This window comes from Podarcis cretensis, assembly GCF_951804945.1.
Source record: "Podarcis cretensis genome assembly, chromosome: 2".
NCBI classification, from domain to species: domain Eukaryota; kingdom Metazoa; phylum Chordata; class Lepidosauria; order Squamata; family Lacertidae; genus Podarcis; species Podarcis cretensis.
In genome coordinates, this window is record NC_137171.1 from 123,054,203 (window position 1) to 123,078,560 (window position 24,358).

General features: G+C 43.3%; 1 protein-coding gene and 1 pseudogene across 2 annotated transcripts; both read right to left on the minus strand.

Annotated features, from left to right (window-relative positions):
- Positions 1-370: 370 nt before the first annotated feature.
- LOC307210977 (vomeronasal type-2 receptor 26-like) lies at positions 371-2,880 on the minus strand (annotated as a pseudogene). Its single transcript has 2 exons — positions 2,838-2,880; positions 371-1,265 (listed from the first exon to the last, which is right to left on the minus strand). The product of its transcript is annotated as a vomeronasal type-2 receptor 26-like (transcript).
- A 7,866-nt stretch (positions 2,881-10,746) lies between these two features.
- On the minus strand, positions 10,747-17,664 carry LOC307209845 (vomeronasal type-2 receptor 26-like; the record flags this gene model as incomplete). The annotated part of the gene is made up of 6 exons (XM_079965209.1): positions 10,747-11,657; positions 12,313-12,439; positions 13,358-13,585; positions 14,885-15,631; positions 16,368-16,650; positions 17,447-17,664. The coding sequence occupies 6 exons, from the start codon at positions 17,662-17,664 to the stop codon at positions 10,747-10,749; spliced, it is 2,514 nt and encodes an 837-aa protein (XP_079821335.1).
- Between the last annotated feature and the right edge of the window lie 6,694 nt (positions 17,665-24,358).

Below are 24,358 nucleotides of genomic sequence, written 5' to 3' on the forward strand. Positions count from 1 at the left end.
ATCGAAAGGTCGGCGGTTCGAATCCCTGCGGCGGGGTGCGCTCCCGCTGCTCGGTCCCAGCGCCTGCCAACCTAGCAGTTCGAAAGCACCTCCGGGTGCAAGTAGATAAATAGGGACCGCTTACCAGCGGGAAGGTAAACGGCGTTTCCGTGTGCGGCTCTGGCTCGCCAGAGCAGCGATGTCACGCTGGCCACGTGACCCGGAAGTGTCTCCGGACAGCGCTGGCCCCTGGCCTCTTAAGTGAGATGGGCGCACAACCCCAGAGTCTGTCAAGACTGGCCCCTACGGGCAGGGGTACCTTTACCTTTACCTTTAAGGAACCTTGCACTTGTTTAAAGACTTAATAAAAAATTGTTTCAGCATCAGATTTCTACTTTTGTTTTATTGTTAAATATGCCTTTGTATTCAGATCAGGCCTGTGTAGAATAATGTAGCACTTGGGAAGGAAGATGCAGCCCAGAAGCCCAGCACTGGAGGCCAACATAGAGAAGACCTGCACGGCTACCATGTATTTCCCCTTGGTGCTCAGGTAGGTGGGAACAAAGGACACCCAAACACTGCAGAAGACCAGCATGCTGAAGGTGATCAGCTTGGCTTCATTGAAGGCCCCAGGCAGCTTCCTGGCCAGGAAAGCCACCATAAAGCAGATGGCAGCCAGGAAGCCCATGTAGCCAAGGGCAATATAAAACATGGCAACAGACCCTTCGTTGCATTGCAGGACTATCTGTCTAGTCTGAGAATGCGTTTCAGAATCTGGGAATGGAGGAGAAATTCCCAACCAGATGGTGCAGATGACAACTTGGAGACTAGAGCAGGAAATGATAATGGAGTTGGCCAAACTCTTCCCCACCTCACCTTGTTCCCTGGTTTTGTGGCCAGGAAGGCCAGCACCACAGTGATGGTTTTAGCTAACACAGAAGAGACGGCAACTGAGAAGATGATGCAGAAGGCTGTTTGTCGGAGAAGGCAGATCACCTTCTTTGGCTGGCCAATGAACAAGAAGGAGAACAAAAAGGAAAGCAGGATGGAGGCAAGGAGAATGTAGGAGAGATCCCGGTTGTTGGCTTTGACTACAACAGTGTCCTTGTTTTTAATGAAGGCTCCTAACACAATAACTGTGGTTAATGACAGGAATAGAGCAAAGCAAGCCAGGAGAATCCCCAGGTTTTCTTTATGTGATAGGAAAATGATAATCTTGGGAAAACATTTATCTCGGTCGTTGTTTGAGTACTTATCTTCTGGACATTTGGTGCAATGTTCTGCATCTGAGGAGGGGGGAAAAGAATAGATTTGGGCTCAGATGCTGATGGTGGGAAGGAAATAAGAATTTTTCATAGAATCATAGAGTTGGAAGAGACCACAAGGGCCATCAAGTCCAACCCCCTGCCAAGCAGGAAACATTTTTAATAGGGAAAGCAATGAAAATGTTCATTATTGAAGGTCTGCACATTTATCCTGCCTTTCCTCCAAGGAGTTGGAGCTTGAGATATTTCTCATTCTGGTTTCCAAAACAACTTTATGATGTTGGATAAAGCTGAGAGGTAATACTTATTTTTAAATAATTTCCTTCAGCTCACTTCCTGGATTTAATAATAATAATAATAATAATAATAATAATAATAATAATAAATTTTATTTATACCCTGCCCTCCCCGGCCAGAGCTGGGCTCAGGGAGGCTAACACCAGTAAAATTACTAAAAAAAACATAAAAGGGGGGGGGGGAGGGAAATACAATTTAAAATGCAGCCTCATTTTAAAAGTAGCCCATAGATCAAAACCATAAGGGAAGGGAAACATAAGAGTCAGACTGAGTCCAAACCAAAGGCCAGGTGGAACAGCTCTGTCTTGCAGGCCCTATCCGCAGGGCCCTAGTCTCTTGTGACAGAGTGTTCCACCAAGTTGGGGCCAGTACTGAAAAGGCCCTGGCCCTAGCTGAGGCCAATCTAACCACCTTGCGACTTGGGACCTCCAAAATGTTGTCATTTGTGGACCTTAAGGTCCTCCGGGGGGCATACCAGGAGAGGCAGTCCGGTAGGTATGTGGGTCCTTGGCCACATAGGGCTTTAAAGGTCAAAACCAGCACCTTAAACCTGACCCTGTACTCCACTAGGAGCCAGTGCAGTTGAATGTGATCCCAAGGCAAGGACCCCTTAAGGAGCCTTGCCGCGGCATTCTGCACCCGCTGGAGTTTCTGGGTCAGTTTCAAGGGCAGCCCCGCGTAGAGTGAGTTACAATAATCAAGCCTGGAGGTGACCGTCGCATGGATCACTGTGGCCCAATGTTTGGATTTGATATCCCACTTTATCACTACCTGAAGGAGTCTCAAAGTGGCTAACAATCTCCTTTTCCCTTCCTCCCCCACAACAAACACTCTGTGAGGTGAGTGAGGCTGAGAGACTACAGAGAAGTGTGACTGGCCCAAGGTCACCCAGCAGCTGCATGTGGAGGAGCGGGGAAGCGACCCCGGTTCACCAGATTACGAGTCCACCGCTTTTAACCACTATACCACGCTGACTCGATGTGAAGACATTGAACAATGGAGAAGCCAACAAAAGACCTAGATTCAAAAGTGTCTTTAGAATCTTCAAACAAAACGTCTCTGGGTAACTCTCCACAGCTTTCAGTACACCTGAAGCGAGGCACAGTCTAACCACAAAGAGAATAAGGTGCATTAAGGGGAAAGTGTTAGCAGTATTTATCTCTACTGTATTCATAGAGTTGGAAAAGGAACCATAAAGATTTCTAGCCCCACTAACCCCATCCGTTTTTCTTTCAAGGAAAACACTCTTGATGCAAAACAGTATGGCAGAGAAATCTCTTTGACGTATCTGCTTACTCTGAGTTTTGCCACACTTTAGGCTTTGGGTCATCTCTCGCATGGCTATGCTGGGTGAATTCTACAGAGTATAACATTTGGAGGTGAGAGAAAAGGTGGCCCTGGAAAGAGATGGGTGCTGTTGCCTTCACTCCCCAAGTGAACTGAATCTGGATAGTTGTCCTATCTCATTATCCCAGGATTGTAGTACTTCCTTGACCATCCCAGATCCCTTTCATGTCTGTGCTTCCTGTGGTAAGAGGGAGTGGTAGTTAGTTAGTTTGATTTATTACGGCCATTGGCCCATATCGAAAACAATACATCAAAATTTATCCATAAACAATACAATTTAAACGAGAGGGAGTGGTAGTGGCTGTTAGGATTTGTATCCATCCGTGCTGCTCCAGCAGTAGCACTATGTTGTTTATATCAGTGTTTCCCAACCTTGGGTCTCCAGCTGTTTTTGGACTACAACTCCCATCATCCCTTGCTAGCAAGACCAATGGTCAGGGATGATGGGAATTGTAGTCCAACAGCAGCTGGAGACCCAAGGTTGGGAAACACTGGTTTATATCATGTGAGTGTCTGAGAGCATGAGACAGGAAGTCTCAATACTGTTGGAGTACTGTTGGAAGTTAGTTTCACTTCTGTTTGTGATGCTGTTCTGTATTGGTGCTCAGAGGGCATAGACATGCTGATGAAGTCTTTGTATATAGACTGTAAAATAAAATAGTTTTAGAACTACGATTGACTCTTTCTTCTGCTATGATATGCAAGAAAATGAGTGTGCTCCTCTCAGGAGGGAAGGGTCACTTATAGTCTCTTTGGACTGAGGGAGATTTATAGCCAGGGAGGACCACCGGAGAGATGCCCCGGAGTCTTGGGAAGTTGGCGGCCTTCCTGGGCAAATTTCCAACAGTGGCAGCTTGTAATCGGTAGTTAAGACACAACTGGTCAAACATACAAGGCCATTTTGCAGCAGCTGCACAAGGAGGAATGGAAGCAGAGTCAGCCAAGCTATGAAGCAGGTGTGGTTGCTGCTTCAGGTTTCAGAAGGTCTCTCCTGGCAGCGCATCCATGCGCAGGTGGTGGAGAAGCACTGGCACCATCAGCCCTGATTTTTGGGCAAGATCACAGCCATTTGGGACAAGATCAGCCTAAATTGGTGTGATCTTGCCTAAAATAGGCACCAATGGCAGCTTCTCTGCCAGCGGCTGATGGACAGTGTGTGTAGCGGCAGCAGGAGCAGGTAGTTGGTGGCAGGAGCAGTGGCAGCAGCAGGACAAAGTGGCTCTTCCTGTCTCACCTTAAGTGGTGAAACAGGATGCTCCATCCTTGCCTACCTTGTTAAACTGCTTGGGCCACTCAATGACCTCTGCATTAATAATAAACTTTATCCCAGTAGATGCTTCTCTCTCTAGACTCCCAATTTTTACTCGAACAAGAGACTGATTGGGAAACATCACCCAGTTCTCAATATCAAAGACAGCGGGCAGCTCCCCATTCTCATCCAAACACAGTCCACCCCTGGAAGTATTCAAACACTGGATCTCTTTTAAGAAAAGGTGAAGCTGGAATGACAGGGGAAACACCAGCGTTAAGAAACCATGAAAATATTGTGTTTATCATAGTCCTGCTCAACTGGGGTTGGTGAACACCTCATCTTGACTACCAGCCCTATTCAAGCATTCTGTTTTTATTAGACCATTTATATACAGTTTCATATAAAATAATAAGGTGCAATACAGAAAATGATCAATACAAAGTACCTCCCCCCCCCAAAAAAAGTTTTAAAAGTCTAACCAATATAGAAAAATAAAATACAGTACATCTCACCATAATGGAGAAGACTGTAACCAGGAGGTCTGTATGCCTGCTCCATCTGTGTTCAACTGTTGATGGGCAACTTCAAGGCCCAGCAGAAACAGAGGAGAAGAAGAGGAGAGTTCAACCTCAGCTAAGAAACCTGTTTCTTTCTAAGGTCACCAGGGAAGAAGCACAATATCAGAGTGGGGAGTGTTCTGAGATAACCAGCATGGGCAGAAAGGATGGCTTTCACCAGGAGCATCACTAATCACTGTATTTTTCACCCTATAAGACGCACTCGACCATAAGACACACCTAGTTTTAGAAGAGGAGAACAAGAAAAAAAAAATTCTCTCCCTCTCTGCGCAGCGCCTCTCCAGCAAAACGGGAGGAGAAACAGAGAAACAGAAACAGAGAAACAGAGAAAGAGAAGGGGCTCCATTTCTCCTCCCGCTTCGCTGAAGGGGCGCTGTGCAGCTCTCCCTCTCTGCACAGCTCTTCTCCAGCGAAGCGAAGTCAGAACAGCAAGAGGGATCGCTGCGCAGCGAAAGCAGCTTTTCCTCTTGCTGTTCTGGCTTCTGGGATAGCTGCGCAGCCTGCATTCACTCCATAAGACGCACACACATTTCCCCTTGCTTTTTAGGAGGGAAAAGGTGAGTCTTATAGAGCGAAAAATACGCTAGATTTGTCTCTTAAAATAAAAAAAAAACCAATTCTCACAATTAAATTTGATTTGAGAAAAGGGGCAATGGGTTGCGGTTTGCAAAAAAGGAAAGGAAATACCTGCCATGGCTGTAGCCTTTGAAGTTCCAAACTGTCTCCTCCAAGCCTTATCAACATCTGTTTTGATATAGATAAATATGCAGCATGTACGGCCTGAGCCACTGCGTGAACATTAATGTAAGTGCCATAGCTGTCTTGAGACAGGGCTCCCTCCAACTGCTCCTGGGGCAGAGTCTGCAGTTTGTCCCCTTCTCTGCACCTTGCCCAACCTCTCACAGCCAACACATGTTTTGAATATGAACAATGAAATACTTTCCCCCAAAAATGCTGCAGAAGGGAGAAGTCTGGTTCATAGTAGTGACGTTGGGTGCTTCTGAAATTGCTCTTCCTCACAAGGGAGAAAGAACCATGGATGTACTTGAAGGAATCTGGAGGAAAAGACCAATTCAAGTTGATGTCCTGAAAAGCTGTTGATATCCAGACTTTTGCACCAAATTCTTTCTCAAATACGCTTTGAAATGAGATGATTCGAAACCATCCCATGCGAGTGTTTTTATAGAAAACAAATACACCAACTTGTCTCCAGAGGTAAAATTCTTCACTCAGGCTGATTATTTGCTGAGGATAATTTCCTGCTAGTCTCTTTGATAAGGCAACACAAATTCCATTCTTGATCGTAAGGTATGTCATGGCACTCACAAACCGTTCTCCACCATCATTGTTTGGAGCAATGAGGCCAATTCACATCCATCCAAAATGTAGCAGCAACTTGACAATCCCCAGGTACTGAGTTTCTTCTTTGGGGACCACCCGGTAGACAAAGGGAAACTCAGTTTTATCCTCCAGAACCTGAGCAATAAAGCCATAACTGATCTAGTGAGGAAAGGAAGAGATTAAGTGCTTTCTTTTGCTTTCAGTATAAAGAAAAAACGCCTTTTCTTACCAGAAATGAGAAATATCTGACAAAAAACGTGTTGGCTGGGACTGATAGGAGTTTTAGTTTGAAACATCTGTTAGTGCCACGTTGGTGAAGGCTGAGGGGGGTTTTTTGGGGGGGGAGAAGAAAAGAAAAACAAGATGGTTCTCTGGGTCCCTTCAAAACTCTCCAATTCTATGATCTATAGCTCAGGATCCCCCTGCCCTTTGTAATGTTTCTTCTGGACTGCCCTAAAGAGAAAGTGGGATTTTACGCAGCTGACAATGTGCACTGTCTCTCTAGGCCACCTCTTCATACCTGTGGGATTTTGTAGATGCCAGACATGGCCGAAATCTCTTTCAAGATTACAGAATTGGCCCGTTCAAGAACAGCCAGAAGGTTATTCCATCTTCCACAGCTATAGTTTGGAATATTGCTTCCACCACCTGCAAGCAAGTCTATCATGGCATCAGAAGTCATCCTTGCATCTAAATAGTTCTCATAGAGGTTGTAGCCCAGAGTGATGTTGGGCAAGAGCCTGAGGTGGTGGTTGACCTCTTGCATGGTGAACATGAAGGACAAGACGTGCCAGTTGTACCACGTTTTTGTGCTGCAATAAATAGATGAGTTAGGAAATGTCACAGAACCTTAGAATTTGAGAGTTGCAAGGGACCACGAGGGTCATCTCTGCAATGCATGGATCTTTTGCCCAACCCTGAGATTAAGAGTCTCATGCTCCACCATCTGCACTATCCCAGCTCTTAACTGCCATTTCAAATAATGAAAGCTGATATTATTTGATGCACAAATAGTGGTCTGTATGTCCATGATGCAAGAAAAAAAATGGAGATGCATGCTCTATTGCAGAAGCATAGAAGCATGCCGCAGGTGTGTGTGAAAAAGCTGAATAGTTCTTGTTCATATTGTGGTGATCTGACTTCAGTGATGAGGGAGTCCCCTGGACTGTATCATTTTATTTAAAGCATTCCCCCCCCCTGCTTTTCTGCCAAAAAAGTGACCCAGAGCACCCTAAATTTTCATTTTTAAGACAGTCTCTGTTCACAGCATATAGCTTAAAAATACGTGACACAAAAGGAAAAAGAGTTTGGGATGGTTGCAGAAAGCTTTAATTCAGGTAAGAAATATTTTTGTATGGTCTGCTGTTGAGCTGTAGTGGCATTCCTTAGAGATGATAGTAATTGGGCAATATATAAATTGTCCAATAAAAATAAAATATAATATTGGCAGCTTGGAAATTGCCTGAGTTCTGTGCCACCGTCACCTCCCTCCTGCTGGCGAGACAATTCCATGCATGCTTTTGATTCCTGCTCAGATTCATTTGCATTATTCTGTTGCCATCTTCAAAAGGCAGCAGAGCAGCATAACTAGGAGTGAGTTACACCAGGGAAGACCTAGGGAACAAAGAAATAGGACATGGGGGAATCTTTTCCTGTACTCCAACTCCAATCTACCCAAGCCAGCTACGACAGTCATAGAATCACAGGACTGTAGAGTTGGAAGGTAACTCAAGAGTCATCAATTTCAACCCCTGACAATGCAGGAATCTCAACTAAGGCATCCAGTGGCCAGGGATGGTGGGAGCTTTAGTCCAACAATGTCTGGAAGGCCACAGGCTCCCTGGTCCTGAGATAGGGGTTCTTTCCTTATGAAATAGGAACCATTGGAATGGTGGCAGAGAAATATGGCATCCCTCTTCCCATTACTTACTCCTTAATCCTGGTGAAGGGGATCTGAGAAAATACATATGGAAGCTGTTCAATAATATATTTGGGAGATATGATCCCACTAATGAGGAAGTCTCCAGGCCGGTAGTAATTGAGTGCCTCATTTTGATCTCTAATCAGATTCAAGGGACATCTTGCCTTCAGGTTCTCACAGACTCCATGGGGCATCATTTGCAACAGAAGCAGCAGCAGAAACAGAAGGAATCTCCCTCTGTCCATGCCGCCACCACCTCCTTTGTCAGTGGTTCTGCTCACCTCCAGGGCCAGCTAATTCAAAGAAGCCGAAAACTCTTGCAACACCAAAGTTACAGTGGTTTTCCCAGTCTGGGTGGTATTCAACAAGGGCTTCAGAGATATTAAAAGTCACACAGCAATCACACATAGCCTCTCACCTGCACTAAATCTTGACTCAATCTTTCTCAGGGACAGGAATTGTTCCCTGAATCCACTTTATTTTTCAGGCACAGTGGAATTAATAGCCTTACGCTGTTGTCAATCTTGGAGCTTAGGCATCTCGAGCTTTTAGAAAAATACATCACTGTAATTTTGATAATTACAGGTTTCGCATCTACAACTTTCTTGAGACTCAAATGGCAGAAGCAGAGCTGGAGAAAAACATGTTTGCAATGTGCATCTCCAAAGTCTGACAAGACTCGATGAGGGGGGTGGGGATTTGTCCTGAACTTTGGTCACAGGAACCTAAGAAGATCCTGGCAGCTGGATCAAACCAAAGTCCCGTCTAGTCCAGCCCCATGTATCTCCCAGTGATGAATGAGCTCTGGGAAGCTCACATTCCAGGCAAGAAATATAGGGCATGAGCATATAAGACCCACAAAAAAATAGGGTTGGGAGCAAATATACATTATACTGAAGATTCAGTCAGGATCAAGAATCTAGGACCCGTGAGAGATAAGCTCTTCACTTGAAAACAATCATCTGTCCAAAACAATAGCAATCTCTCACCCTTCCTTAGTCTGGGGTCCCTTAGGAGACTGCAGTTGAGAACATCATGGAGTATAACATTGGAGCAAGAGTATGCTGAATTACCCATACAAATGGCTATGCCTTAAATAAAGTTTAGGAAGAAGAGTTTGGATTTGATATCCCACTTTATCACTACTCGAAGGAGTCTCAAAGCGGCTAACATTCTCCTTTCCCTTCCTCCCCCACAACAAACACTCTGTGAGGTGGGTGGGGTTGAGAGACTTCAAAGAAGTGTGACTGGCCCAAGGTCACCCAGCAGCTGCATGTGGAGGAGCGGAGACGCGAACCCGGTTCCCCAGATTACGTGACTACCACTCTTAACCACTACACCACACTGACTCTCATAGGACCTCACTGATTCCTGTGTAAAAAGGCAAAGGGAATTCTCATATGAAAAAGGAACATTAAACACTTCCTTTGAAATGCACAGTTTAATATTTATTCCTTAGGATTACTATTGTGCCCACATGACATAAATTTGGGGAAACAAGCTTTTTCTTCAAAATGTCAAGGTGTCATAAATAAAGCAAATGTGTGCATCAGTGTTTGCATGGAACTAAAACTCATCCCTGGAGTAACTGATAAGCAGGTACATTGCAGCAAACAGCTAGATCATTTACCAATTTAATCTGCCACTCTGGAGTCAAGAAATCGAGTTGTTATATGGTCAGGTCACAAACAGAGTAAAGCTGGAGGGTACCTGGGAGGGATCCGGTAGCTCAGGTGCCCTGCAGTCAGCACTGCCCACAAAAGTGCCAGGAGTTCAGCCTACACTCGAGTAGGACCCTGGCAGAGACACATGCCCGACTGGCATGTTCCCTCCCTCCTGGTCGATCGCTGGGGAGCTTCATAAGCTTTCTTCAGCCCGAACATCACAGCGACCATTGCCAACCGACACCGGCACACTTAGGGATCCGCAGAGTTTGCACACCTTGCATGACAGAACTCAGCATTTTGGCTAATCTACTTTATTTATATATAAACACACACGGAGTGCTGCAACATGGCTCCTTCTCTCTCTAGCATCAGACAGCAAAGAGAAAAAGAACAATAGTCCCACTTCACGGAACACAGTTACAAAAACATCCTGTTTCCGTCACTTCCCACTCTGTGGAGTCAAAACATATACCGTCATGTGAAAGACAAAAATCCCATGACTGCAGTCATGGAGCAGGAATTCTAACAAAAAGCAGTGTGGGGTCGGCCTATGCCCACTGCATCCCCCTTAGTCACCATCCACCTGGAGGGTGTCTGAGAAGGATGCATTTGTTCTGGCAGTGTTCCCCACCCATGGGAGAAGAATCCCCTAGTGTGATCACAGACAGCAATATCCCTTAAAGTCTGATCTAAAACTGTGTAGGAATGTCATCCAGGGCTTCTTTTTTATCGTTTGTGATTAATAAAAGGTAAAGAGAGATGTATATGTAAGTTTACCTATTCCCACGACAACTATGCGATTTTCATTACAACTGTAGAAGAAGTTTGGGTTTGGTATCCCGCCTTTCACTCCCTTTAAGGAGTCTCAAAGCGGCTAACATTCTCCTTTCCCTTCCTCCCCCACAACAAACACTCTGTGAGGTGAGTGGGGCTGAGAGACTTCAAAGAAGTGTGACTGGCCCAAGGTCACCCAGCAGCTGCATGTGGAGGAGCGGAGATGCGAACCCGGTTCCCCAGATTACGAGACTACCGCTCTTAACCACTACACCACACTGGCTCTGTAGTGGGAAACAGGTGTCAAAACTGAATATGTAAAGAATCAGATGCCATTTTTAGCTTTTGCTGTCAGTTGTTCCTTTGTATTCAAATCGGGCCTTAGTATAATAATGTAACACTTTGGGATGAAGATGCAGCCCAGAAGCCCAGCACTAGAGGCTAAGATAGAGAAGATCTGCACGGCTACCATGTATTTCCCCTTGGTGCTCAGGTAGGTGGGCACAAAGGACACCCAAACACTGCAGAAGACCAGCATGCTGAAGGTGATCAGCTTAGCTTCATTGAAGGCCCCTGGAAGCTTCCTGGCTAGGAAAGCCACCATGAAGCAAATGGCAGCCAGGAAGCCCATGTAGCCAAGGGCACCATAAAACATGGCAACAGACCCTTCGTTGCACTGCAGGATGATCTCTTTAGGCTGAGAGTGCATGTCAGAGTCTGGGAATGGGGGAGAGATTCCCAGCCAGATGGTGCAGATGACAACTTGGACACCGGAGCAAGAAATGACAATGGAGTTGGCCAGACTCTTCCCCAGCCATCTCCTCACCCTGTTCCCTGGCTTTGTGGCCAGGAAGGCCAGCACCACAGTGATGGTTTTTGCCAAAACAGAAGAGACAGCAGCTGAGAAGATGATGCTGAAGACCATTTGCCGGAGAAGGCAGTTCTCTTTCCCTGGCTCGCCAATGAATAGGAGAGAGGAGGAAAAGGAAATCAGGAGGAAGATGAGGAGAATGTATGAGAGGTCCCTGTTGTTGGCTTTGACTATTGGGGTTTCTTTATATTTAATGAAGATTCCTAAAATGACGCCTGTGATTAAAGACAAGGATATAGCAATGGAAGCCAGTAGGCTCCCCAAAGAGTTTTCATAGGCCAGGAATGTAATAACTTTGGGAACACATTGATCTTGGTACATGTTTGAGTATTGATCTTCTGGACATTTGGTGCAATGTTCTGCATCTGAGGAGGAGAAAAAGGGTGCCTTAGTATCGTTTAGATATCTGCATAGCCTTCTGTGCTGCGTTACATATATTTTTTAAGATGCTGATGTTAGCAAGAATTTATAGCAGGGAATGAACAAAATTTCTTTGTTCAATACCTAATTTACTGTTTAACATTGTACTATCCGTTGCCTCCAAGGAAATGGAGGTGTTGCACAAAGTCCCCCTCCCCCATTTTTATCTTCAAAATAATCCTGTAATGTGGTGTAGGAAATGCAGAGAGGCTCCACAGAGATGGTGTCTTTACTGTACAGCTTTTGTCATATAGTGAAGACACAACTCTTTAATTGTGGATATTCAAGATATTTTTTATTGTTGGGCCCATCTGAATTTATATGGTCCTGTTCCATGTGAACGGGTTTTATTTTATAGAAATATTTGACCTCTGAAGGCACTGTAATTGACTCTCTATGATCACCAGTTTGTAGCCCACAAATTGCTTCCCTGAGATCATTTGTTTCAACCAACTTTCTTGAATTAATGAAGCTGATTAAAGATATAGAAGCCAAAAAAGGGTTAACATTCAAAATAAATCCTCAGAGTCTTTATAGAAAGTGAATGTTTTCCCTGTTGACATTCTCCCAAGCAATGGCCTCACCCTTGGAGTCACCCACCTTCCTGAGTGGATATTGTCCCTTCGATACATGGAGGACATACATAGCAGCAAACTGGCTCTCCTTCTGGAACCACTTTGGCAAATCCAAGCTGACAGCTTTTGGTACACCTGGAGCAAGGCACAGTCTAATCATAAAGAGAAGATTGTGCATTAAAGGAAACGTGTTAGGAGTATTTGTGTTTACTGGATTCATATGAAGTTTGGAATTTGAGTTTGCAAAAGACTCAGCAGGATCTTTGTTCTCACTGACCCAAGGCATTTTTTTTTCCAGGGAAGCAATTTGCAGAAGAAAGGCATGGCTGGGAGACCCCTTTGGTGTGCTTCTTGTTGGTTCCAACATTTATATTCAAAACATATATAAAAAAAACATAATAAAGCATGAAACATTAATAAACTTCCCTATACAGGGCTGCCTTCAGGTGTCTTCTATAAGTTGTATAGTTACTTTTCCCCTTGACTCGGGGGAGTCACATAACTTCATACCATCCAACATTTCTCTGATGAAAATAGGGACGTTCTAAGGAAAAGAGGGGACACTGGTGGCACTGTGGGTTAAACCACAGAGCCCAGGGCTTGCCGATCGGAAGGTCGGCAGTTCGAATCCCCGCAATGGGGTGAGCTCCCGTAGCTCGGTCCCTGCTCCTGCCAACCCAGCAGTTCAAAAGCACGTCAAAGTGCAAGTAGATAAATAGGTACTGGGAAGGTAAACGGCGTTTCCGTGTGCTGCTCTGGTTTGCCAGAAATGGCTTAGTCATGCTGGCCACATAACCGGGAGTTGTACGCCGGCTCCCTTGGCCAGTAAAGCGGGATGAGCGCCGCAACCCCCGAGTCGTCTACGACAGGACCTCTAACGGTCAGGGGTCCCTTTACCTTTACCTAAGGAAAAGAGGGGCATTCTGAGATCAAATCAGAAACTGGGATGGTTTCTGTAAATCCAGGACTGTCCCTGGAAAATAGGGACACTTGGAGGGTCTTGTGCTTTTGGAATTATCCAGCAAATGATTTGAGCTTACCAGATGTCACATCAATAAAGTTTCCTCTACCTTGTTAAACCATTTGGGCCACACTATGGCTTCCAAGTTAATAGTGAACTTTATCTCAGTAGAAGTCTCTCTCTCTATGCTCCCAATTTTCACTCTAACGCGAGACTTATTAGGAAACATCACCCAGTTCTCAATATCATAGTTGGCTGGCAGTTCCCAATTCTCATCCAAATGCAGGCTCCCCATGGAAGTATTCAGAAACTGGACCTCTCTTAGGAAAGAGTGCAGCTGGAATGACAAGGAAAGGCCCAGTACAAAAAAAAAAAGAAACCCTATTGAGTATCTCAGCCCTACACATTTTGAGCTCCTATGAACTGGGGCCACTGTGCATCTCATCTGTTCTGATAAGCCCTTATAGGCATTCCATTTGATTTATTTAACCATTCAAAGACCACCTTTTATATAGAATAACAAGGTGCTGTACAGAATAAGATCAATACAAAAAAATATGGCTGGATCTACACAGATATAAAAAACGCTATTAAAAAACGTTATAAAATGTATTCCAATGCAATTTAGCGTTGACTTCGGATAGTAGATCTACAGTCGGTATTACACATCAGTGTAATGGGAAGCCTTTCTGAATAGCTTTGTTAGAAGTAGCTGGTGAGACACCATTGCCCCGACACCCTCTGTATCTCTATAGAAGTTATTCCATGGGATGGGGGCCACTACAGAGAAGACCCTCGCAGGTCTACTCACAGTCAAGAGCAGCATATGAGGGGGGATCTGTGCTTTTATTAAGCATCCCCACTGCCTGATGCAAATATGTGAAAGAAAGGGAAACTTTTACACTTGCATACTTCCATGTGAAATGGAACATTGATCACTAGATCACGTGGAAGCCTGCAGATATGAAGTTTCTCCCTTCCCTTCAGACAGCAGCAGCTTTTGGTAGAACTTGCACAACTCCACAAGGGAGGGCACAGTTATGCATAATATTTCATTGTGCTTATTTATGAGCATAGAGGTAAATTTAGTAACAGTTACTATGTGCGCATTCTAGAATGGTTGAAGGCAAATTTGTTCAAACAAGGTGTTATAGAAAGATGAAAAGTTCTCTGCTTTTCATGCTATTTTTTCATTCTTGCATTGTGTTTTATTCTATCAACAGCTGTTTTGTAATGTTAAACCACCTTGAGGATTTTTTTTGGGGGGGAGCAAAGAGAGTTATATAAAGCTTTTAATAGAAAATTGCTATTTTCTAGAGCCATAGCTATGGGGCCGGGGGCTAGCCAGGTGTTGTAGTTTTTGCCCTGGGTGAAGCTTCCAGAGGGGTGCCATTAGGCTCCCAGCCTGTGCATGCGTGTATGCAAATGTGCATACAATGGGGGTGTGCCAAACTGGGTCTTTGACCTGGGTGAAATAAAGCCTAGTTTTGCCCCTGCCAGAAAGGGCAGAAATGTTTGCCTTCTCCATGGGCCTTACTAATTAGAATTTCCTCCAAAATGGAGATGAGGGGATGGGTAAGTTTCATTCCAGAGTTGGGATAATGGTTTGCAGTTTGCAAAAAGGGAAAGGGAATACCTGCCATGGCTGCAGCTTTTGATGCTCCAACCTGTCTCTTCCACCCACCATCAACATGAATTTTGATCTGGCTGAATATGTGGCTTTTAAGGCCTGAGCCACAGCTTGGATGCTGAAGTACGTAATGTAGCTGTCTTGAGACAGGGCTCTCTCCAGCTCCTCTTGGGGCAGCGTCTCCAGTTTCTCCTTCTCTCTGCATCTTGTCCGACCTTTTACAGCCAACATGTGCTTTGAATATGAGCAACGGAATGCTTTATTGATAAACTGTCCAAGAAGATAGGATTCTGGTACATAGTACTGGTATTTTCTCCTTATTCGGGGCTTCATTATAAAGGACAAAGAGCCATGGATGTACTGGAAGTAATTTGGAGGAGCAGACAAATGCACATTAATTTCCTGAAAACTTGTTGAGATCCAGACTTTTGCTCCAATTTCTTTCTCAAATTTTTCTTGAAATTGCATGATCGGATTCCATCCCAAGCGAGTGATTTCATAGTAAACAAATACATTGACTTGCTTCCATATGGCAACTGGTTTACTCAGTCTGAACATTTCAAATTGATTGTTTTCTGGTATTCTTTTTTCTAAGGCAATGCAAATTCCACTGTTGATAGTCAGCGATGTCAGGTCACTCACAAACCTTTCTCCGTTGTCATTGTCTGGAAAAATGAGGCCGATCCAAGTCCATCTGAAATGCAGGAGCAACTTGACAATCCCCTGGTACTGAATTTCTTCTTTGGGCATCATCTGGTAGACAAAGGGGAACTGGGCTTTATTATTATGAAGATGATGTGTAAAGCCACAACTGACCTTGTGAGGAAATGAAGAAAAAAGTGTGTGATTGCCAATCAAAATAGGGAAGAGATATTTATTTACCTGAAATGTTTAAAAAATTGTGCTGGCAGGAGCTGATGGGAATTTTGGTCTGAAATATCTGGAGGGTGCCAAGTTGGCAGAGGCTAGAAGAAAGGTCCCTGGATCAGGTATTATGCTATAGCTAAGGAATTCCCAGGGACGCAGGTGGCGCTGTGGGTTAAAGCCTCAGCGCCTAGGGCTTGCCGATCGAAAGGTCAGCGGTTCGAATCCCTGCGGCGGGGTGCGCTCCCGCTGCTCGGTCCCAGCGCCTGCCAACCTAGCAGTTCGAAAGCACCTCCGGGTGCAAGTAGATAAATAGGGACCGCTTACCAGCGGGAAGGTAAACGGCGTTTCCGTGTGCGGCTCTGGCTCTGGCTAGAGCAGCGATGTCACGCTGGCCACGTGACCCGGAAGTGTCTCTGGACAGCGCTGGCCCCTGGCCTCTTAAGTGAGATGGGCGCACAACCCCAGAGTCTGTCAAGACTGGCCCGTACGGGCAGGGGTACCTTTACCTTTACCTTTAAGGAATTCCCACTTTGTGATGTCCCTTCTAGAACCACATGAAGTATAAGTAGAATTCTATGCTGCCAAAGTTGTCCTCTGTCTTTCTATCCACACAACTTCATACCTGTGGGATTTTGTAGATGCCTGACATGTCCGAAATTTCTTTTGAGATGACGGAATCAGCCCCTTCAAGAACAGCCAGAAGTTTATTCCTTTTTCCACAGCTGTAGTTTGGAATATTGCTTGTGCCAAGGTCCAACATTGCACTGGAAGTCGTCCTTCTATCAAAATAGTTCTCATAGAGATTGTAGCCCAAGGTGATGTTGGGTAGGATCCTGGGATCCCGATTGATCTCCTGGACGGTGAACAAGAAGAGTAAGATGTACCAGTAGTAGTAACTTTTTGAACTGCAATAAAAAAACCACAAGGTGTCAAACCACTATTCACCATTTAATGAAAACCAACATGGTCTTCAAATTATGGTTTGTAGATCCAGTATGCAGTTATTATTATTCATAGTATTATATACAGTGGTACTTTGGGTTACAGACGCTTCAGGTTTCAGACTCTGCTAACCCAGAAATAGTACCTCGGGTTAAGAATTTTGCTTCAGGATGAGAACAGAAATCGTGTAGCAGCAGCGCAGCAGCAGCAGGAGGCCCCATTAGCTAAAGTGGTGCTTCAGGTTAAGAACAGTTTCAGGTTAAGAATGGACCTCTGGAACGAATTAAGTACGTAACCAGAGGTACGACTGTATTTATACTCCACCCTTACCCCTAATGGGACTCAGGACAGCTTACAGATAAAAAATGAAAGAAATAAAATCCAGGCTTTTCAGAAATTATTAACCTCATGCAGGTGGGATATTTTAATCCCAAACCAGGTGCATTAATTCAATGCATTATTGTGATATCCAGCAAGAGTCATTTGCATTCTTCTGTTGCCATTTTCAACAGGCAGCACAGCAGCTTAGCTAGAGCAGCATTTTAGCCAGGAAGAGCCAGGGAACAAGAAAATAGGGCAGATGTGTGTGGGGGGGGGATCCTGCTGCTGGACTCCAACTCCCATCAGCCTCAGCCAGCAGGGCATATGATTGGCAGCTATAATTCAGCAATTGCTAGGGGATCACAGGCTCCCAGACCTGAAATAATAGCTGTTTCCCTGATATATACAAACCTTTGGAGTGATGGTGACATTACTTACACTAGAAGCTTTGGTGAGGGGGTCTGGGAAAAGTTGTATGGCCATTGTTTATAAATATTTCTTGGAGATATAATCCCATTAATGAAGAATTCACCAGGCCGGTAGAAATTGAATGGTTCATTTCCCCCCTTGATCATATTCAAGGAGCATGCTGCCTTCAGTTTCCCGCATACTTCATGGGGCATTAGCAGCAGCAGCAGCAGCAGCAGGAATATCATTCTGCCACTGTGGTTGCTTTTACCTCCAGAGACAGTAAAGCAGAAGAAGCGAAAAACTCTTGCAAGACCAAAGCTGGTGTGGTTTCACCAGTATGCATGCTGTTCAGCCATTAAACCCCAGACAGGAATATATCCCTCTTCCCCTATGGGAAATCTTGAGTCAGTCTGTCTCTGACACTTTCCCAAAAAACCACAGTGCAGCAAATAACCACTTGCTTCTGTTTTTTCTGATGCTTTGGAAAGTTGCAGAAACACCTTTGGCAAGAACAAATCACTATGATTTGGATAATTATAAGGCAAAGAAGTTTCATCTCTGCAATATTCTGGAGTCTCTTGGTGACTTGAGGGGCAGACGCAGAGCTGGAGAGAAACATATTTGCAAAAAGTCACAGATGTGGCTCCAAAGTTTGAGGTATGATCCAGCACGCCTCTTAGTTGTCTCTTAGCAAAGTTTAGGCCAAACTTCACACACACACCCAACAGACACATAGACTCACTGGAGACTCACTGGAGAGCCAGTGTGGTGTAGTGGTTAAAAGCGGTGGACTCGTAATCTGGTGAACCGGGTTCGCTTCCCCGCTCCTGCACATGCAGCTGCTGAGTGACCTTGGGCTAGTCACACTTCTCTGAAGTCTCTCAGCCTCACTCACCTCACAGAGTGTTTGTTGTGGGGGAGGAAGGGAAAAGGAGATTGTTAGCCGCTTTGAAACTCCTTAGGGTAGTGATAAAGCGGCAGATCAAATCCAAACTCCTCCTCCTCCTCCTCTTCTTCTTCTTCTTCTTCGAATTGTAGAATTGGAAGGGATCCGGAGGGTCATCTATTGCAGTGTTTCCCAACCTTGGGCCTCCAGCTGTTTTTGAACTACAATTCCCATCGTCCCTGACCACTGGTCTTGCTAGCTAGGGAGGATGGGAGTTGTAGGCCAAAAACATCTGGAGGCCCAAGGTTGGGAAACACTGATCTAGTGCAATTCCCACATTCCTTCAGGTCCTAGTCTCCAGGGCAGGCGAAAGCAAGCTCGCTCCATCTTCCATGGGACAGCCCTTTAGATACGCCTATCAGATCTCCTCTCACCGTCCTCTTCTCCAGGCTAAACATAGCCAACTCTCTCAACCATTTATCATAAGGCTTCCAGGCCCTTGATCACCTTGGTTGCCCTCCACTGCACATGTTCCAGCTTGTCAATATCCTTCTTAAATTGTGGCACCCAGAACTAGACACAGTATTCCAAGGCAGAATAGAATAATGCTCTTGCTTCCCTTGTTCTGGACACTATACGTCTGATGATGCAACCTAGAATAATGTTAGCTTTTCCACTGCTGCATCATACCGTTGACTCATGTTAAGCTTGTGGTCTACTAAGACTCCTAGATCCTTTACACATGTATTACTGGCAAGCCACGTGTCCCACATCTTAAAGTTGTGCAGCTGCCTAAGTTTCGAACCTGACATTTGCATGCCAAGGCCCTGTGACCAAGTCACTCCTTATGTATTGAGTCACCTGATAAGACATTAGCATACAGATTTGGCTTCAAAGAGGTCACAACTTTACTGGATACAGATGTAAAAGGTTTGGCATAGGCATTGAGTAAAGACATTTAACTAAATCCAGCCCATCTTCTAGGGTGCTTATCTAAGGTTAACTGACACCATGGGAAGGGGGGACTATGACCTACATCAAATAGGGGTACCCGTTGAGGGTTCCCTTTGGAGGAGTGCTATGGCATCCAGACAGAAGCAGCTCCTTGCAGATCCCTTAAACAGGTTTCCCTCAACTAAGAAGGAGCAGGCAGAGGCTACAATCTCCCCTCCAGCTAAGACTAAGGCTTATCCAATACCTAACCTAACAAAGTTATGACGATTGGTGTGAAGTAGGTGAAAACCAAGTGGTCAGTGCCAATTTGCCAAGTGGAAAAAGTCCTGCTTGGTCCTGAAGACAGGGGTCTAAAAAGTCCATAGCAAGGTCTTAGCAAGAAAGAAAAGACATATGAAAAAAAGAATTGGAGGGTGGGATATACGACGGAAAAGCCGAGATTTCCAAAGCAAGAGACTGATCTGTCGTTAATCAAAAACTATAGGCCAATTTCGTTATTAAATAATGATTATAAATTATTTGCAAACATATTCACCAATAGAATGAAAGGAATATTGTTAGATATAATAATTAATGACCAAGCAGTATTTCTTCCAGGTTGTTAGATGAAAGATAATATAAGGAACATAATAGATGTCATAGAGTACGTGGAGGTAGGAAATGAAAAACAAACAGCCTTGATGTTTATTGACACTGAAAATAATATTTCTTGGTCATTTATGCATAAGGTTTTAGAAGAGATGAATTTCGGGGAAAGGTTCAGAAGAGGAATAGATGCAATTTATTCAAAGCAACAAGCAAGATTAATTGTGAATAGTGTTATTACTGAGAAATGCAAAATTTTGAAAGAGGCAAGACAAGAATGCCCCTTGTTACCATTATTGTTTATCTTAGCATTAGAGGTTATTGTGAGAAATATAAGAGCAGAAGAAACCATCAGAAGAATAAAAGTAGGAAATGAAGCATATAAATTTAAAGCATTCGCGGATAGCCTTGTGATAACAGTTGAAGACCCTATAAACTCATTACCAAAAGTATTAGGAAAAAAATACCAGAATTTGGACAAGTATCAGGTTTTAAATTGAATAAAAATAAGACTAAGCTTTTAGTGAAGAATGTTTCAGAGCAAGATAAAAAGGAGATACAGCAGAAGAGGTAAGTATGTATAAAAAAGTTAGGACTTCCGGGTTGGAGCCTCCAGCAATGGCGGAGTTCCTCCGATCGGGAGGAATTTGCTCCGTGGAAATCAGGGTCTGACCGCCACGGCGAAGGCGGAGACCCACTAAAATCACAGGCGGGAGAAGCTTGTGAACGTGGGATTCGGCTGGCACCCTTTGCGTCTCCCCTGCTCGCGGGGAAACCCAGTTTTGGGGATCCGGAGCGACGTGGGGTGAGTGGCGCGGTGCTTCGAATTGACTGCTTTTTTCACTGAATGAAGCCGCATTGCTGTTGCCGGAGAGCGCTGACTTTTTCCTGTGGACAATTTGACTTTAAACAACTACCCGTGAGTAGAACGGAAAATTGGATTTACAAAAGTCTTAATTTGGTACCGAAACGGGAAGGTTTCAAACAGGAAGTCCGCCTTCCCCTTTTGTAAATAGATTGAAGCAAAGAAGCTGCAAGCTAAGGTCTTGGAAAGCCTTATGTAAAGGATTAAACTTCCATCGATTAAAATCATTAAACCCCCCTTGGAAGCAGGAGTAGAGGGGGGAAATTTTGGATCATGTAAGCCTGCAGGAGAGAGTGATAAAAATTAAATTACCACTGCTCTGAACCTGGAAACGGGCTGCCAGTAGATTGAAGTTTTGGGAGAGTTCATTGACTGTGAATAAAACATGTTGACAGTTAGTTAAATAAGAGAAATATATTGTTTCCATTGTCTTCTGCGTTTAAAAAGGAGGAAAAGTAACTGAAAATTGAAACTAACTTTACTTTTTGAACTGTGCTTGAAAGGATTTATACAAGTGGAGACTGTTTCCCTCTAGAGGGAGCTTTGGAAACTGTTACAAGAGTGGAGCTGGGGAATCTCCAGCTGCAGGATAAGAACTGTGAGAATCAGGGATTGACCTTGGACCATTTAAGAATGTCGACAGGAGAAGCCTTAGTGAATGCATTTTGTAAGATAAGCTATTTGTTGAAACAGCTTCATAAGAAGACCAATGTTATGACTACTAAAATTGATAACTTGGGACAAAAAGCGATTAATCTGGGACAAAAAGTGAGCACCAATGCAGAAATTATTCAGGATTTGGTACAGGAATTTACTTCAGCAGAACAAATTGTGGAGAAGGAGAAGGAGAAAGTTGTTGTTGTCGAACCTAAAGTAATACAAGTGGGAGCCTCAGCCTTACAAAGGCAAATTGAGGACTATAAGTTGAGGCCTTTTATGATTGAACCTAGAAAAAGTCAGATTTTGAGGATCGGAGCCCGGCCTGGACTGGAGAAGGAAAGCTGGAAAGATCCCTCCATGCAGGGATTAACTGACTTTTGGGACATGGACTTGGGTCAGGAGGAGACTGGAGTTCTAGGGGCCTTTGGATTTGGAGGAATCTTGAAACATGTCCTGAAATACTTTATGAATCTTAGCTTTAACTATGGAAATCTGGCTGACCTGTCGAGAAGGAATAAAAATATTGTTAGGCCGGAGTTTCCCCGAGATCTGCTCTATAGCATCAAAGAATATGAAGAAGACCTGCAGAAGGGACTTGGGAAAGAGTTAAGAGCCTCGGACATAAGATCTCCAGGTTGATGGACTGTATGGAGTTGACAGAAGTGACTGGCAGAGTCCGAGACTGGGGAGAGGAGATGGTGGAAGAGGATTGGAAAATTTAAAGTCTGTATATAGAAATACTGTAAAATTAATGAGTGATAGAAAAATGTTGGAATGAAATTTTATGGCCTTAGTAGAAATGTTATAAGGAGTTAAGCTTAAATATGTATATTAGTTTTAATGGAAATAAGATTAAAAATATGTTAAGACATTTATATGACAGAAAATAGAGAAAGATGGAAAGGAATTGCTGAAACAATTAATAGAAGTGGAATACAAAAAGGGAGGTGAGAGGAGGTCGATGAAACAAGGGAATGAAAGATAGAGTATGGAAAAGGTATGATGTATGCTTTTAAATTGTTTTTGTTTTGTTTTGTTTTGTTTATTGTGTTTAGTTTAATGTGTTAAGGTTGTGTTTTGTATTGTTTATATATTGTATTGTATTGTTTTTTCTCTTTCTTGTTTTCTTTCTCCTGTCTTTTTTCTTTTCTTTCTTTTTTGTAAGCTTTAAAAGTAATAAATATTATTATTATTTTTCAAAAAGTATGTATAAAAAAGTTAAATATTTGGGAGTATGGTTGACAGTCAAGAATATTAATATATTTAAAGATAATTATGAAAAAATATGGAAATAAATAACAAGGAATTTAGAAATTTGGGGAAGGATGAGTTTGTCATTATTAGGTAGAATTTCAGTAATTAAGATGAACGTATTGCCAAAAATGTTATTTTCATTTCAGTCAATCCCAGTGGTAAGCAGTGTGAGTTGTTTCAAAGAATGGCAAAAAGACATTAGAAGATTTATCTGGAGAGGGGGAAAACCCAAGAATTAAACATAAATTATTAATGGATGTTAAAGATAGAAGAGGTTTCTCTCTATCGGATTTAAGATTATATTATAAAGCATCATGCGTTTGCTGAATCTGGGATTGGATAAATTTAACAAATGCTAATTTGTTAGATTTGGAAGGTCATGATAATAGATTTGGTTGGCATGGGTATCTATGGTATCATAAGGCAAAAGTTCACAAAGGATTCTATAATCATATAAAAAGAAACTCGATTCTTAAAGTCTGGGAGAAATACAAAGATCTGTTAGAACAGAAAACACCATGGTGGCTTTCCCCATTAGAAGCAAGATCTTTGAAAACAGTGAATATGAGGAGAGCTGTTAACAGAAACAGACAACCAATTAAAATTAAAAGATTTTGAAGAAGTTAGAGAAAAAGTAATAGGGTGGTTGCAATATTTTCAATTAAATAAAACTTTTAAAAATGATAAAAAGAAATTATTTAGTTATGAAGTGTCAAGATTTCAGAGGGAAATAGTAGAAGGTAGGACAAAATTGCTGTCAAAAATGTACAATCTGCTCTTGGAGTGGGACACCAAAGAGGAACAGGTCAAATGTGTTATGATAAAATGGGTGAAAGATGTGGGACATAATATACTAATGGTGGATTGGGAAAGGCTTTGGAAGTCAAATATGAAATTTACTGCATGTACTCTACTGAAAGAGAACTATATGAAAATGATGTATCAGTGGTATCTAACCCTGGTTAAATTAGCAAAAATGTATAGAACAAGATCTAATAAGTGTTGGAAATGTAGAGAAACAGAGGATACATTTTATCATATGTGGTGGGAATGTAGGAAGGTTAAAAACAAATGGGAAATGATTTATAATGAAATGAGAAAAAAATAATGTTTAGAGCAACCTTTGTTAAAAAACCAGAAGCCTTTTTATTGTTGGGATTCAGAACTTACTGGGTTAATTTTGTTCTGAGTTGTGCCTCCCATTCTGACGTGTGGAAGGAGGGAGGAGCTCTACTTGTTGTTCTCTCTTGGTCTCTGAGAGAGACGGACGCCATGAATGCTAGCAGTCCAGGAGAATCTGAGAAATGCTGAGCTGTAAATATTTGCTGCAATAAAGAACTGATGAATTTGGACACACAGTGCTTGGTGTGTTTGTCTGGATCTGAAGCAGGCTGCAACAGTTTTTTGATCCGCTGTGTTTTTACTCTGCAAGGCGAAACCGGAGAGCAGAAGGTCTGCGCAGCTTGAGAGCAGGGAAGTGTGCCGGACCGCATTATACTGGGGCTAATTGGGGCCATAAAGCAATTAGCTGGCCAGTGCCAATTAAGATCTTATCACAGATACTGTTATCCCAAAGATGGAAAGAGGAAGCAGTCCCAACCAAAGAAGATTGGCAAACCAAATTAATAGACTATGCTGAAATGGCGAAACTAACTGGAAAGCTCAGAAATCAAGATGACAAGAAATTTTAAAAAGAATGGGAAATGTTTATTATCGTATGTATTTGTAAGAGTAT